The sequence below is a fragment of the Dermochelys coriacea genome, chromosome 1, assembly GCF_009764565.3.
Source record: "Dermochelys coriacea isolate rDerCor1 chromosome 1, rDerCor1.pri.v4, whole genome shotgun sequence".
Lineage (NCBI taxonomy): Eukaryota > Metazoa > Chordata > Testudines > Dermochelyidae > Dermochelys > Dermochelys coriacea.
The window spans coordinates 266,065,819-266,080,563 of record NC_050068.2 but is presented as its reverse complement, the minus strand read 5'-3'; the positions used below and the strand labels follow the sequence as shown (position 1 = coordinate 266,080,563).

Below are 14,745 nucleotides of genomic sequence, written 5' to 3'. Positions count from 1 at the left end.
ATCTGGTGTGAGTATTTTTTAAACTGAGTGACATAGGCTCAGAATATGATAAACAGAACATAGTGGAGAAATAAAACAGTAAAAAAAACCCTGAAATTATGGGAGGTTTTCTGTAATAAGAATGAGCTCTCAAAACTGGATACTCTCATAAAGAACCAACCTTCCACACAAACTTCCTCATGGCTGGACTTTACAAAAACTAGACAAGCCATTTACAACACACACTTTGCTTCTCTACAAAAGAAAAAGGACACTAAGCTATCTAAACTACTATATGCCACAAGGGGCCACAACAATGGTTCCCGTAACCCATCCAGCAATATTGTTAATCTATCCAACTATACTCTTAGCCCAGCAGAAGAATCTGTCCTATCTCGGGGCCTCTCCTTTTGCCCCTCCACCCCCACGAACATGATACAGTTCTGTGGTGACCTAGAATCCTATTTTCGACGTCTCAGACTCAAGGAATATTTCCAACACACCTCTGACCAACATATTAACCCACAGAGACCTTCCTGCCAACACTACAAAAAGAAGGATTCTAGGTGGACTCCTCCTGGAAGTCGAAACAGCAGCCTGGATTTCTACATAGAGTGCTTCCGCCGACGTGCACGAGCTGAAATTGTGGAAAAGCAGCATTGCTTACCCCATAACCTCACCCATGCAGATCACAGTGCCATCCACAGCCTCAGAAACAACTCTGACATCATAATCAAAAAGGCTGACAAAGGAGGTGCTGTCATCATCATGAATAGGTCGGAGTATGAACAAGAGGCTACTAGGCAGCTCTCCAACACCACTTTCTACAAGCCATTACCCTCTGATCCCACTGAGAGTTACCAAAAGAAACTACAGCATTTGCTCAAGAAACTCCCTGAAAAAGCACAAGAACAAATCCGCACAGACACACCCCTAGAACCCCGACCTGGGGTATTCTATCTGCTACCCAAGATCCATAAACCTGGAAATCCTGGACGCCCCATCATCTCAGGCATTGGCACCCTGACAGCAGGATTGTCTGGCTATGTAGACTCCCTCCTCAGGCCCTTCGTTACCAGCACTCCCAGCTATCTTCGAGACACCACTGACTTCCTGAGGAAACTACAGTCCATTGGTGATCTTCCTAAAAACACCATCCTAGCCACTATGAATGTAGAAGCCCTCTACACCAACATTCCACACAAAGATGGACTACAAGCCGTCAGGAACAGTATCCCCGATACTGTCACGGCTAACCTGGTGGCTGAACTTTGTGACTTTGTCCTCACCCATAACTATTTCACATTTGGGGACAATCTATACCTTCAAATCAGCGGCACTGCGATGGGTACCCGCATGGCCCCACAGTATGCCAACATTTTTATGGCTGACTTAGAACAACGCTTCCTCAGCTCTCGTCCCCTAATGCCCCTACTCTATTTGCGCTACATTGATGACATCTTCATCATCTGGACCCATGGAAAAGAAGCTCTTGAGGAATTCCACCATGATTTCAACAATTTCCATCCCACCATCAACCTCAGCCTGGACCAGTCCACACAAGAGAGCCACTTCCTGGACACTACGGTGCTAATAAGCGATGGTCACATAAACACCACCCTATATCGGAAACCTACTGACCGCTATTCCTACCTACATGCCTCTAGCTTTCATCCAGATCATACCACTCGATCCATTGTCTACAGCCAAGCGCTACGATATAACCGCATTTGCTCCAACCCCTCAGACAGAGACAAACACCTACAAGATCTCTATCATGCATTCCTACAATTACAATACCCACCTGCTGAAGTGAAGAAACAGATTGTCAGAGCCAGAAGAGTACCCAGAAGTCACCTACTACAGGACAGGCCCAACAAAGAAAATAACAGAATGCCACTAGCCATCACCTTCAGCCCCCAACTAAAACCTCTCCAACGCATCATCAAGGATCTACAACTTATCCTGAAGGACGACCCATCACTCTCACAGATCTTGGGAGACAGGCCAGTCCTTGCTTACAGACAGACCCCCAATCTGAAGCAAATACTCACCAGCAACCACACACCACACAACAGAACCACTAACCCAGGAACCTATCCTTGCAACAAAGCCCGTTGCCAACTCTGTCCACATATCTATTCAGGGGATACCATCATAGGGCCTAATCACATCAGCCACACTATCAGAGGCTCGTTCACCTGCTCATCTACCAATGTGATATATGCCATCATGTGCCAGCAATGCCCCTCTGCCATGTACATTGGCCAAACTGGACAGTCTCTACATAAAAGAATGAATGGACACAAATCAGACGTCAAGAATTATAACATTCAAAAAACAGTTGGAGAACACTTCAATCTCTCTGGTCACTCGATCACAGACCTAAGAGTGGCTATACTTCAACAAAAAAGCTTCAAAAACAGACTCCAACGAGAGACTGCTGAATTGGAATTAATTTGCAAATTGGATACAATTAACTTAGGCTTGAATAGAGACTGGGAATGGATGAGTCATTACACAAAGTAAAACTATTTCCCCATGGTATTTCTCCCCCCCACCCCACCCCCCACTGTTCCTCTGATATTCTTGTTAACTGCTGGAATTAGCCTACCTTGCTTGTCACCATGAAAGGTTTTCCTCCTTTACCCCCCCCCCCCGCTGCTGGTGATGGCTTATCTTAAGTGATCACTCTCCTTACAGTGTGTATGATAAACCCATTGTTTCATGTTCTCTCTGTGTGTGTATAAATCTCTCCTCTGTTTTTTCCACCAAATGCATCCGATGAAGTGAGCTGTAGCTCACGAAAGCTTATGCTCTAATAAATTTGTTAGTCTCTAAGGTGCCACAAGTACTCCTTTTCTTTTTGCGAATACAGACTAACAAGGCTGCTACTCTGAAACCTGTAATCAGAACAGTATCAGTTACAGCTTGACTAAATGGACTGAGTACATGTGTGGTATAACTCCAAATGTCTTAGTGGAATCACTGTACCCTAGGGATGACACCAGCTCCATGTCTTTTCAGAAACTATTTTTAGAAACGTTGGACTATTATAATCAGGAAATAGGGCTATGTATAGCAAATCGCCTTCAAATAGGTGTGAGCATGTATGTGTGTGGTGTGGCTACAGCTGCGCCATTGTAAGGCACACAGTGTAACCGCTCTTTGTCGCCAAGAGCTCTCCCAGTGACTAAATAAAACCACCCCCGATGAGGTGTGATAGCTTCAGTACCAGGAAAGCGTCTCCCACTGATGAAGCACTATCCACACTGGTGCTTTTTGGTCATTAAAACTTTTGTCATTCGTGGGGGAGGGGGTTTCACACCCCTGAGTGACAAAAGTTTTAACAACAGAAGTGAAGTGTAGACATAGCCTTGATTTTGCACGGTCATAATAATATGACATAGAAATGATTATATAGAGAGCAGCTTTCAGTGTGCTTGCGCAGCCATTTAGGAACAATCTACAGTTGTATCACTACGTACAGTCATAATCATTGATGTGCAAAATAATTTCACACCTGCAAGGAAAATGGACAAACCTTTTTGCTGTCTTACCTGGGAAACGGGTAGAATGAGCCCAGAGAAGGAATGTAAGCCTCTCAATGCAGGAGCTCAAGGTAAAGTTCAAATGCAACTTGCTGTGTGAGTTGGTCTCAAAAGTGATTGCCATGGTGACTAGTATTCCAGAAAGGGAGACTTTGGAGAGGGAAGTCAGGCAGACATCAAATGGAAAAAATGGAAAAAAAAATTGCTGAAATATTTTTTAAAAACCCACCAATCTGTGTTACACATGTCTTTGAGTTGATGTCTGTTACAGAACATGACAAATTAGCTGTGACACGATGCCAGAGTTTAGGATACTGCAGTGAGAAGCAGAACGATTCTGCTGACACATGTTGGTTTATGCTAGAAACCAGATGTGGTGGGGCTTATTTGCGCCAATCCAGGCTGTAAAGGGTTTGTGTATCCCTTTGAAGAGGGGCAGAGAGAACTTGCACCTGAGGCCAGAAAGGAGAAACCTCAAAACAAGCCAAGCTTGGGTTGAGACTGAAGTTTTATGATCATTTAACAATAAAGGCAAATCCCAGGAAGTGGTAAACTTGAACAATAAGGATTTGTCTTCACTGCTCACTGGCTTTGTGTTGCAGTACTAAAAGCAGCAGTGTAGACGTTGTAGCATGGGTAGAACTTGGACTCTCATGCCACTTCCCTGCCAGCTCCTGCCTTAGCCTGAAGGTCTCCACAGCTGTTTTTAGCTCTGTAGTGTGAGCCCAGGTTGATGGACCAAGGCTCTGAGACTCGCTGCTGCCATTTTTAATGCGCAGTGTAGACCTACCCACTCAGGCTAGGCTAACTTAAGAGGAGTTAACTTGAGTGTAAATAATGCTGTAGTGAAGACATGTCCTTAGCAGTTCAGGTGCAAAACCTGTGTGTGGATATGTGCGCACTTGTAATGTGGAGAGAGCAGTGTGAGAACATTCCCTATTCACACATCTTATTATGTTGCAGCAAATAGAAGGGACATTTGTACTGGTTGTTGAATTTCAAAAGATTTGGTGTTTCCATTGGATAAGCATCCAAAAAAGTAGATGTTTATCCAAACCCCTTGGATATAGAGGTCTTACACAGGTTTTCTCATGAGATTTCAGGACTCTGTTTTCGTTTGGGCCAGAAGTACTTTGAGGACTGCTTTTTTCATGGCATTCTAACATTTCTGCTTCTGGTCCCAAGCAGAACCTGGAAGTAAAAAGGGCAAGTAAATAAAAGTGAAATATAATGGAGGGAAAAGCTAAGCACACTTTTTTTGAACTTCAGAAAGGCTTTGATTTCTGTTCAACTCAACTTTTGGGAAAAAAGATCAGGGAGAGTGTCTGTAGTCCCTGATAATTTTCTCCCATCCCTATAAAGTAGTATTGTAGTTGTACGCTGTGTGGGAGAGACAGGAAAAACACAAAGTTTGCCCAGGATACAGAAGAGGGGGAAAAGGCATCAGTCCATTAAAGGAAGAGTAAAAAATATCAAAACCTGCCATGTTGGCTTTGTAAAAGGCAAGAAGGGCAGCCAGTAGTAAGCCAGAGCTAAAGAAGCACCACAGAGACAAATCTCACATAGTGAGATTGGTGGCTGAGGAAAAGTTAATAGCATTCCAGCACTGAAAAAGCAAACTGGTTTCCCGCCTCATCAATGATTGAGAAGTGAAATAAGTCAGAAACACCACACCTGAGGGCTGGACTCATGCAAATTCTACTCCTAGTAGGAACACCAAGGAGGCAGAAAAGAAAGAAGATTTTAAAAGCCACTAGGGCTGTTCATGCTATGAGAGCATTAAATGGGATATGATGAAGATCCTGGGTGAAATGCTGGCCCGGTTGAAGGCAGTGCGAGTTTAGGAATTGCCTTCAAAGGGACCAGGATTTCATCAATTGTGTATTGTTAAAATAGTTGAAAGTAAAGGGAGGGTTTTTTTAAATGCGGCAGCAAGCATCACAAAGGGAAATAACCTAAACTCAGGCCCAGGAAACTTCTATAAGCAGGGGTAATAGAGAGGTACGGGCTGGTGTACCACTCTTATGTATTATAATATTTTGTTTAATGTCTTTAGTTTTTGGATTTTTCTGTGTCTTGGAAGCAGGACACCAGAACCCTCTGGAGCAAATTGTATGTGGTGCGGAAGACCTAAAATACAGTGGGAACTTTTTGGCAGGAGAGAGCCAGGACATGGGTATTTTACACAGCCCTGCACCATAGGGAGCTATTTCCCTGGCTGCTTTTCCCATATGAATGTGGAGGGGGAAATGACCATGTTGGGTCTGTGGCTAGTGGATCCTCTCTGAAAAGGGTATATTTGCTTGGCCAAAACCCTGTGGAGGAAAAACATTGAGCCCCAACTCCTCTACGCTGCAGCAGGGGCTCTGACCTGGCTACTTGCTGGATCTACTATTCTGATTATTTCTGTTCCTTTAGAGTTGTTTCTGACCTCTGCTCTGAGTCCACTCTGCATTCCTGTGAGCTGATCTCTCTAGGAAATCTGTATGATTGTACCTGCTCATTCACTCATCAACTCACTCACTTTCCCACTGCCTCACTAGCAGACATGGGGGGAAGCCTGTTGAAAAATGAGTCTTTCCATTTACTTCAATGGGCTTTTGATCCAGTTCTAAGGGCCAGATTTTGAAAGGTAGGCAGGTGCCTAGTGTTTGGAAATCCCACTAGGCCCCTATGTGCATCTTTAGGAGCCTAAATATATATATTTTTTAAGTATTTGGCCCAAAGACCCTATTTTCCTGAGACACTGTGAGTTAGTGTCCAAATTCACTTCCTCTTGGTGATAAGTTTAGCTGGTACCTCAAAGCGCAATAGCACAACATACACTATGCTGCCTACAGTTTTCTAGTGAGCTGGTAATTATTAAAATATCAAACTCCCCCCAATATGTGTGTAAAATGTTGTTAAAAATATATACGTTATATAATATGCCAACCAATCTAGTAAACGTCATGCAATTTGTAGTAATCCTTCACTTAGCTTTCTTGATTTATTATAAATTTACCCATGCTGTTGCATTTGAAACTGAATTTCATGTAATTTCATGGTTAGCTCCTGAAAGTTAATTTTCTAACCCATTTTAGCTTACTGTATCAAACTGTCATATATGATGTTTTCACTTTATAATGTACAATATTTATAATGTATTATTTCATTTTCAATATTCATGTGGTTAATCTGATCTGTGTGTTCTAGAGCAGCACTATTAAATCTCATTTCTTTGCAAAATGTGTGCATGTATTATGCAGTGTTTAAACATTTTTTTTAAATGTAATGCTTATGAAAGTGAATGACTAAGTAGCAAGACCCTCTGCAAACGTCTCCTGTTTAGTCCTGGCTTACAACACTCCTGAGGAGCGGAGATTTCCTATTGTGCTAAATTGAATCACAGTGTCAAGTTCCTTTATTGTGTATTCCCTGTACTTCGCTCATACGCCGTAGATTCTTGATGTGCTGTAAAAATTAATGGAACTTAACCTTTATTTTAAATATTATACCACTTATTCAGGGGCCAATCTTGTTTGTGTTTTTTATTTAGCTTCATCATACACAACAAAGACACTTTCTTCAACAATGCTACAAGAAGTAGAATAGTACACCATATTTTACAGAGAGTGAAATATGAAGAAGGAAAAAACAAAATTGGTAAGTGCTCAACAAAGTGCCTTTTAATTTGGTGTAAAAATCAATAAAGCCTGGGCATGCTCCTTATAGGTCAGCTTTGGTTTTTTAAATCTCCTCACTGGGTACACGGCTCACACATTTCCAAGGTGGTCACTTTTTCTTGGTATGCCCAGTCATTTCGAAGACAAGGCAATGGAATGTTGGGCGCTTTTCCAAGAAAGGATATGGCTAACACCTCAGAAGACTATTTCCCTGTGCCATAGGAAAGACTGATATAAGGTAAACAAGAGACACACAAGGTATTGACTGATGACACTAAATAGACGTATTGTCCCATTGCAAAAGGAGAACTTGCAACTCTCCTTGGGTCAAAGTGTGGAGGTGCTTGGAGGGATGGGGAACTCATGCAGCCCTGAGTTTCAGACTCCAGCAATCCTGCATGAATCCCTGTTTCCCTCTCTTCACTCATGGAGGTTACTACAGCTCCCTGATTCCTTTCCATGGAGGGACAGGGAGACCAAGATTGAGTTCTCCACAAATTTCCTCTGCAAAAAATGGTGCTTTGACACAGGTGTGGGTTGGCTGGAGAGCAGTGTCCTCCTCCTCTTCTCTGTTTGCCATGCAGAAGAATGTTCTTCATTCTAGTGGGCCTTTGCACTGCTCCTGGCTGAGAGCTCCATGTCCGAACTGTCAGCTTGGGGAGCCTTGCTGGGATAGCAAAACCCATTCAGTTTCCCTAGCTGACAACAAGCCAGGGAGGAACCTTTTTCCTCGTGCTCCCAGAATTAGGGAAACACCACAGGTGCTCAATGCCTCCCTGATGTTATCCTCGGCACCATGGCTGGAGTCAGATTCCACCCCTGAGCAATGGGAAGAGTCAGGGGGCTGCATATTCCACATGCAGGTAGCGCCTGGGCCGCTGTGTTTTCCTACTTGCCTCAGGATCCAAGTATCCATCCATCCATGTGGCCCCCACCACTGTAGTATCAGAGTGTCTTCTGCATAGACTTCTGGACTGTAGGAGCCTAGCCAGGCTAAATAGCTCTGGTGGGCTTCACTCAGTAGACACACCAAGAACCAAGATGTGGCCCATAGCAGAGACTAATACTACCAGCAAAAAATGATATTTATGATAAATGAATGTTTTTCATTGGACTCCTTCTTATAAGATTTCCTCAACTGATTAAGAATAGAATATGGAGTCTTTTGCCTCTAGGTCACTGGTTTGAATATCCCCAAGTGAATACTGCACTGTCCAATAGCTGTTCAGTGGCCTTTGAGTAAATTTCCGAGTAAACAGTCATCTTCAGCACAGCTGGCACTAAGTACTTCCCTTGTGTTGTTAGTCTTGGCTGAGGGGCCAAAGCCTTAATGGACAGGGAGAATGAGCTATCCTTCCCCCCCCCCCACTAGTGGTCCCTTTGGGTCAGAGTTCAGGTATGTTGTTGGGCCTCACACTGCTATTACCTGTCTTGTGGCTGATCTGTCAGTAGATAGCTTCAGTCTCCAGGCCATCAATCCAACAGCTCTCAGAGCAATAAGTTAAACATGTAATGATGTTATTTTCATATGGAAATTAAGGCTTTCGGCTGTTTTGTTACACTACAATACAAAAATTCAAAGGTTTTTTTTCTGAAATTTGCAGAATGCCAAGAAATGTGGCATCTCGCCTAAATGAAGTTTCCAATTAGGTCCTCACACAGACTTTAATATATGATTATTAGACCAAAATATTTGGGGTGAAAGTCAACCCCTATTGACTTCACTCTGGCCCCCAAAGCTTTAAATTCAAAGCATAATGAATTGTAGATTGTGAATATGGTAAAGTACACTAGCAAGTATCTGAATGTTGTATTCATCCTTCCTTTGTGTCCACCACAGTATGACAAACCTATGAAAGAAGTATTTTGTTACTTGTATCTTTCACTGAACTTCATTTACCAGTCTCATCATGAAAATGTGCTTTGCCCTCCTCATTTTACAGTTATTCGAGCCCTGCTTGTAATTAAATTAATATTTTTGGCTTTTAGGTCTGAATCGATTGCTTACTAATGGCTCCTATGAAGCTGCATTTCCTCTTCATGAGGTACTTTTCTAACATTTCTTGTTGGCTTTTAATTCAGGTTCAATACCAATGTCATTGGGCCTGAGTCTCCTCTTACTCTGGTTTTACATTATTGTATCCCCACTGGCTTCAATGAAAAGTTACTCCTTATTTACAAAAAGAAAAGGAGTACCCGTGGCACCTTAGAGACTAACAAATTTATTAGAGCATAAGCTTTCGTGAGCTACAGCTCACTTCATGAAGTGAGCTGTAGCTCACGAAAGCTTATGCTCTAATAAATTTATTAGTCTCTAAGGTGCCACGGGTACTCCTTTTCTTTTTGCGAATACAGACTAACATGGCTGCTACTCTGAAACCTGTCCTTATTTACACAGATGGTGTGAGCATTTTCTGTGCTTTCTTTCATTTAATTCAACTCATTTAGAAAATGTTGATGGCTCTTCCTGAAAATGCTTGTGCTTCAGACTCACACACTGTCCCCCATTGGTGGCCATGAATAATGTTATAGTAACAATCATGTATTACAAGATTTCTCAAACATTTTCATGGTGTGGAACACATCCAAATACAGAGAATGTCTGGGGGCACCATCTCCCTCCCGTTTATTATCACACAGATCATTCCTACTCCTTCACATGCAATCACAGCTCCCACTAGCAATCCCTATGGCAACTACCACAATTGTTTTGTATAGAAAAGCAACATTAGGGATGTATTTAATGTGCATTTAACTCCTTTTAATGCTGTTTAGCAGCTAGAAACAAAGAGGAGCCAGTATCATGTCACCAGCTGGCTCGTCACAGTCTAACAAGCAACATTACTGATTTTATGAATCACACTTTGACAGTTACTCATATATTGTATATTGAAGTCCAAAACTCTTTATCTGAAAGCTTGAAATCTTCTCCTTTTAAGCTAATAAAATCAATTAAAACAGAATTATGCAAAATATCATCTGTTGTATATTGATTCTTACACTGCCCACATCACCGTGGCATCTGAGCACCTTTCAGTTGTGCATGAATCCTTTACTTTCTTCAGTATTTTTACACCCCTTGCTATCCCCACAACCTCCTCACTTGGAATAATTCCAGCATCAGTATTGTGTTAAACACATATCTCTCAAAGTGAGCAGCCTCCTTCAGAGCTGCAATTAGTACCACTTTGAAGATGGTTATTTCACACCACTAATTGATTATGCATTAAAACACAGGTTTGAGGTAAGTGTGGCTTACCTTGTTGAGTTAATGGCAGAATACAGGTAATAGAAATCAGGATTTCCAATTCCCAATCTTAGGGTATGTTTACACAACAACTGGAAGTCAGATTGCAGGTTAGGTAGGCATACCCATGCTAACTTTAATCTATGACCACCTGAACTGCAGTCATACTTCTCATTTCAGAATAAACATCTAATCACTAGACACACTGCATCTGCTGAGCATACATCTCCTTAAATGAAGATTTCATGGAGAGACCCATTTGTTCTTAACCTTTTGCATACTGCAGTCCTCTTTTCTACGTCAGGCCTGCCCTGGGAACCCCCTCCCATTTACCAATATAGAAGGACAGGGTGGTCATGACTGCCTGATATCTGTTTGCAACCCGTGATCTGAACACTGCCAGTTACCAAATACAGGTCTAAGAAAAATCAACCTTTAAGACAAACTAATTCAGCCAAGCTGATGCTAAATTTGTCTTTTTGTTTTCATGCAAGGATTTTGCATAAGCTGTTCCATTAAAACACACTTCTAGTTCCAGAGATTTCTTGGCAACTATTATTCTTTGCTCAATATTTAAATCTGTATTTTAGGGAAGCTACCGAAGTAAAAATTCCATAAGAACCCATGGAGCAGAAAATCACAGACATCTGCTTTATGAGTGCTGGGCCTCATGGGGCATGTGGTATAAATACCAGCCCTTGGATCTCGTACGGTAAAAGTTTTTATTTGCTTTTAAATTGTTGCACTGTGTACTGGGATACAGAGTGAGATAAGATGGTAGGAAAGTCTAACAGAAACATGAAGGGCTCAGTTAATTCCTCTGACAAATGAGCCTAACTCTCACAGTATAAAAGTGTGGGGGCCATGGCCTCCCCAGCCCCCCAGGTCTGGTGTCCCTGGGCCCCGAGGGTGTGGGGAGCCTGAATGTTCTTTGTGCCCAGGGCCCCAATAAATCTTAATCCACCTCTGGCTACAAGGGTCTATACATAAAATCTGTATTTAAAAGGTAGCAGCATCATTGAATATACTAATATGTTGGCAATTTGGATGGGCCATTAAGAGCCTGCAATTGATACAGTTAATTAGTTTTTCTTTTTTAAAGTACTGTAGTACTGTAACTGATAGGAGCCTTTTGCTTCTATTGTTTTTTTAATTATTCTGAAATAGAAGGATTTGTAAAAGATTCCCAGGAAGCACTAGGAGTTATTCTTTAAGGCTCCATAAAGCTCATTTTTCTGCAACTTTATAAAATGGGAATTTGCTTTTTCTAGGGAAAAAAATATTCACAGAGGAATACAGTCATAGGGGTTTGCTTGAGTCATGTAGTTCTTTTAAAATATGCTAGAAACCAAAGTGAAGCATGGTAATATATTTTTAGTTAGTACATCAACTGTTTAGATGTTATCATTTCTTTTTGAGCCCATTGGCCAAGTCTACACTAAGGAAATTTACAAAACAAATTATACTATTGATTCAGTGGTGAACCAGTAATTGCATTGAAGTAGTTTTGAGTTGTTTTTTAAAATTCCCTAGCATAAGAGATTACATTAGTTTCACAGTGTAGATTGTTTCTTTCTTTTTTGAAATATTTCTGGTAATTGTGTTTGAAGTAACCTGCAGACAGGGCTGTCGTTCTTTGGTAATAGTTTACATTTGTGATTGTGTCATGGAACAATCATCATCAGAAGGCATCATTAATTGGGAGTGTCACATCTGAGCTGTGAAGTTCAGATCCTGATCCAAGTTTCCCTAAAGTCTGAGGGAATTTGGATCCAGTGTTCTTTTTCGGTGTTTGTATGGGCAAAATGGCTCATCGGACATTTAAATGGCCATTTATATACAGAAGTGTGGTAATTGAGTAAGCACACAATTGCACTTGGACCTTGGCACAGACTTCCTTTAGAAATCTAAGCATAGCATTTAAGGGCACTAACTCATTCAGTTTCTCTTCCCAGTCAGTGTCATCCAAAGATTATACTGAAAGAAATGTCATCAGAGCAGTTTACACAACGAGGGTACAGGTGATTCAGTGTACAGGTCTACATGAGCAGGAGGAGAACTAGTGATGGGTATGGGGCTTCCTGAGTATTCACGGGTGACTGAGTAAAAGGAGACATCAAACCCATGCTGACGTTTTAAGTTGCTGCTGTATATCCTATTAGCTGTTGGCTTACAACAAACCCATTGCTGATTATAGTGCAGGCACAGAAGGAAGGGTGGCAGGAAAGGAGTGGGCACCCTTTTCTCTCTCCCTTCTCAGCTGCTAAAACACTGCCATACACCCTTCCCTAACCCACACCAAAAGATCCCCCCGTACCACCTCTCCTTCCTCACATGCCACGTGCCCTGGTTTTTCACCTTGAACTGTTGACCACATTAGCAAAAACTGCTGTTCACCTCAGTTAAAACTGCGTGAACCTGTGTACCCAAAACAAAAGGGTTTATACTAGTTCTGCCATGAGTGCTTGTTTCATAGCTTTCCCTAGCCATGGGTACTGTAGAAAACTTATGGAAAGCCCATGCCCAAAGGAAGTGGGAGTTGAAGGTTATCTGTTAGGTTCCTAATGGGCTAACTTTCCAGTACCCACCATTCCCAACCAATATTTGTGCTCAGACTCTTTAGAGAGGCCAAGGGCTGAGTGAGCTACCGAGAGTGAACAGCTTTCTCATTCATAGATATAATACTCTCAAGTCAGGTTAAAGTCACATTGCCAGGGTGATAAGAGAAGCTGTTGCTTTTATGCTTGTTTTTTCTTACCATTAAATGTGGTCTTAAATCTCCAGTGTGCTCAATCTGGCACCTTCCATGGCCATTAACTTTACTTTAATCACACCAGTTGGCCAGTATGGAGATCTTAGTCACTAGAAATAAACACAGAAACAGCATTTGAGGGGCATTGCACAATTCAGTGTTTATTCCGCCTGGAAGCACTGGGGAGCATGAGAAGTACCGATTCTGCACAATTGCAAATGCGTCATTGTTAATCAACAGCTGTGAAGGGGTCAGCTTACTCACATTGCTGCCTAAATTTAATTTCCATACTGTTGTTACAAGAATCATTCAAAATCACGAGAACTGAAAGTGATTAAAGGGGGACAATCTCTCTCTCTCTCTCTCTCTCTCTCTCAGTTCATTCACTTTGACCTTGCTCCTAAACCTGTTCAAGTGAATGAAAGCAGTCCCCATTGACTTCAGTGGGCCATGTGCATGGTCTTATTTTCCCCCTCTGCTAGATAGCCATAGCTGCATTAAGTTTGTTTGTGGTATAATAAGTCCAGTATAGGATTTTGTACTGAACTGTCAAAGGATGAATGAATGAATTAAATAAATTTTCTTGGCTCAGATCCAAATCCATCTCTTCTAACTTCCTGAGTACCTGCTAGGTGTCTTGATCCCAAGCAATCATATATTAAGCTTGATAAACTTAGAGAACCCCAATAATAAATTGTACAGTGCTAAAGCCAGACTTTGCTTATTCTTTTATAAGGCTAAACACTAACAGGCTACAAAATATGTGTGGTGTTGCTAAATATCTAGGGTGAAATCTTGGCCCCACTGAAAGTCAGTTGTAGTTCTGCCACTGACTTCAGTCAGGCTCAGTTTCACCTCAACATACAGGGGTCCTGGAAGGCTGATTTTCCTACTGGGATAAAATTAAAGTTGTGGCATGTTGTCTGTAGTGTTGTGGTTGTGCTAATAGTGATGTGTGGGTCTCTGGATAGAAGCAAGAGTTTTGGCTATTTGATGACTTCACTTTTCATTTCCTTGCTTTTGAGGTTTTGTGTTAGGGAATGTTTTCAGTAGAGTGACCTTATCAGATACACAGAATGTTTGTTAGTATAATTATTAATGATCTGGAAAAATGAGGTGAAACATGAGATGGCAGAATTTGCAGAAGATGCAGTGTTATTGGGGTGAATCAAAACAAGAGAAGACTGAATAACTTCAGAGGGACTTACCAAAGCTACGTGAATGAGCAGCATGATGGTAGATGAAAGTCAGTGTTGACAAATGCTTGGTAATACACATTGAAAGGAATAATTTCAACTACCCATATACATTACTGAGTACTAAATATACTGTAAGCGCTCAGATAAAAGACAACAATTTGGGCAGCTCAATGAAAATCTCTGGTCAACATGTAGTGACAGTCAAAAATAGGAAACAATGCTTAGCTAAGCTCATGCTTGGTGCAGCTGATGGGAAGAGAAAGGTAAATGTGGCTCTAAGCCACCTTTGTCTCCTGGGACTGACTAGAGTCCAAACCAGCTCCCAGTGTAAATTAGAACAGACACAGAGATG

At 41.7% G+C, this 14,745-nt stretch overlaps 1 protein-coding gene across 1 annotated transcript in view; it reads left to right on the top strand.

The window, feature by feature from the left end:
- The window catches only part of ANO4 (anoctamin 4), a 307,889-nt gene that overhangs the window by 205,405 nt on the left and 87,739 nt on the right, over positions 1-14,745 (top strand). Inside the window, 3 exon segments of the mRNA XM_043491471.1 lie at positions 7,069-7,175; positions 9,185-9,240; positions 11,033-11,154. Coding sequence (XP_043347406.1) covers positions 7,069-7,175; positions 9,185-9,240; positions 11,033-11,154 — 285 coding nt within the window.